Below are 2,121 nucleotides of genomic sequence, written 5' to 3'. Positions count from 1 at the left end.
TTTTCCACGACATTCTAATTTATTGAGATGCACCTGTACATATAATTCAGAGGATGACCCAAATCCAAGAGTGACGCTTCCAGACAAATGGAAAAACCATTACCTACTGTAAAATGATGAACACCAAATTCAGTAACTGTAACCTTTAAAATATGCTTATATAATTCATACAAAAAGGCTTTAACGTTTTCTAGTAGTAGTAGAAGTTGTAATATATCAAACTTTTATGAGCCCAAGAAATTACGACCAACAAACAAAATCTTAAAAATAATCTTTCAACAGGTGCATCCTGTAACACCCACTTCCTTCATATTCACAAAAGAGTTACAGTGTTGGGCTATTACTTTGATAAAACATCACACACAAAATAACCAAGATTTAGAAAGTTAAAATGCACTGCAATATGTTAAAAATCACATCTATTGTGCTGAATATTTGCTTGTTTTAGAATTGTAACATTCAGTTTAATCACTAAAGGAAGAGCTACGTCAGTCTTTTCTCAGGCTCTGCTGATTCCGTATTTATATAAACCAAGTACAGAAGACCAGATACGATCAGAAACACTAATATCTGTAGCCAGACTGGGACCAGGCGCGTCTTCTCAGGTGTTTTCTGGATATGAGGCTCTGGCGGTAGGTTTCTTGCTTGTGACATATTCTGGTAAGGAGCTTGAGTCCTATATATAGCAGGCCTTCAAAAAAAATGTATACATTTAATAAGAATAATTCCCCTAACTGTGACACACTTTCAGTATAATTGTATACAAAAAAAGCCATCATACTCATCTGTGTAGTCCATCCCTCTATAATCAGACCACGTTCTAATAAACCAAAAAAAGCTTGTTAGTTTCACTGTTTTACCATAACTGCTCAAATATTCAGGCTGACTCACCTGTTGCTCACATCATCATATAGTTGCTAGATCAACACAAATGAATCATTAGTCAGCATATAAACAAGTCTGAAACTAGTTTTAATAAGTGTTGTTAGTACTCACAGGTCTGTGATGCTGAACATAGGTGACGTCCTCTGTAAAGCAAAGGTGTAACCAACTCAGATCATTGGTGTGATTTGTGACAGATACTCGTGTTTTGTGTTGATCGTCATGTAAGCATTACCCTCTTCCCTGTAATATGTCCTGTCGGATTGAACTTGGGTTCTTCTGTGTTTAGACATGGCTTCTCTCAGCTTCTTCTCATAAAGGGCTCTGGTGGAATCTGGTGAAATGAATATACACAAATCACATGCAAGACCATAAAAAGACACCCTGAAGAAAAAAGAAGAAGGAAAGCAACAATCCAGGGCTATTATAGTTAACTAAAGCTAAAACTTAAACTATAAAAAAAATGTTACTTGAAATAAAATAAACATGAACTAAAATAAAGTATTTCAACATTTTAGCTAGTTACCAAAGCAATACTTATTTTAACTTGTGTACTAAATGTACTAAACAGCTAAATCTAAAATTAAAATGAGTAAAACCTATATAGGCAACTATATAACAATAAAAAAAATGAATAAAAATGACAAAAACAACAAAAATATTAAAACGGAAAATACAAAAATAAAAACTAATTCTAAGTATTTTATGAAAATTATAATAGTATCTCAGTAAGGCTGCAACAATCCCATTCACATAGTGACTGTTTTAAATCAAGAATTGAACTTACCGACCACTGGACCGTGTTTTATTCCGTAATCATCCAGCATCCGTTTGATCTCCTCGTTGGATTTACTGCTCAACATTGTCATAACTTACACTGAATGGCAGCGTCTGAGTTTCTGTATGAAATACTACTTCTTGTCTGTGAAACCGAAAATGAAATGTATGAACCTGTGACATACAACACAGCGTTACTTCATCAACAGTGCCAAAGTAGCCTTCTTGAGATACATTATCTTGACTAACTAGATTTTGATCATATATTTGATATTGCATTTAAACGTTGTAATGTTTGCATAAATATTAAAATAAATATGTATTTAATGTCCACAAAATACGTCAGGTCTGTGGTATTTTACGTTTGTTTAGATATTCAGCTGTAACTAAAGATCAACTATTAAAAAAAAAAATCAATACAACATTATTTTCACATGTCTTAACCTATATATATATATATAT

At 32.9% G+C, this 2,121-nt stretch overlaps 1 protein-coding gene across 1 annotated transcript; it reads right to left on the bottom strand.

Annotated features, from left to right (window-relative positions):
• Nucleotides 1-9: 9 nt before the first annotated feature.
• On the bottom strand, nt 10-1,919 carry LOC107576831 (emerin-like). Its single transcript, XM_016262959.1, has 6 exons — nt 1,670-1,919; nt 1,118-1,216; nt 997-1,028; nt 892-917; nt 782-820; nt 10-691 (listed from the first exon to the last, which is right to left on the bottom strand). Exons 1-6 carry the CDS (start codon nt 1,749-1,751, stop codon nt 484-486), a joined length of 486 nt encoding a protein of 161 aa, XP_016118445.1. The 5' UTR covers nt 1,752-1,919; the 3' UTR covers nt 10-483.
• Between the last annotated feature and the right edge of the window lie 202 nt (nt 1,920-2,121).

Source organism: Sinocyclocheilus grahami, unplaced genomic scaffold (genome assembly GCF_001515645.1).
Source record: "Sinocyclocheilus grahami isolate Dianchi unplaced genomic scaffold, SAMN03320097.WGS_v1.1 scaffold4430.1, whole genome shotgun sequence".
In the NCBI taxonomy this organism is placed as follows: domain Eukaryota; kingdom Metazoa; phylum Chordata; class Actinopteri; order Cypriniformes; family Cyprinidae; genus Sinocyclocheilus; species Sinocyclocheilus grahami.
Note: the sequence above shows the minus strand (reverse complement) of the source record. Positions and strands in the feature narration are given on the sequence as shown.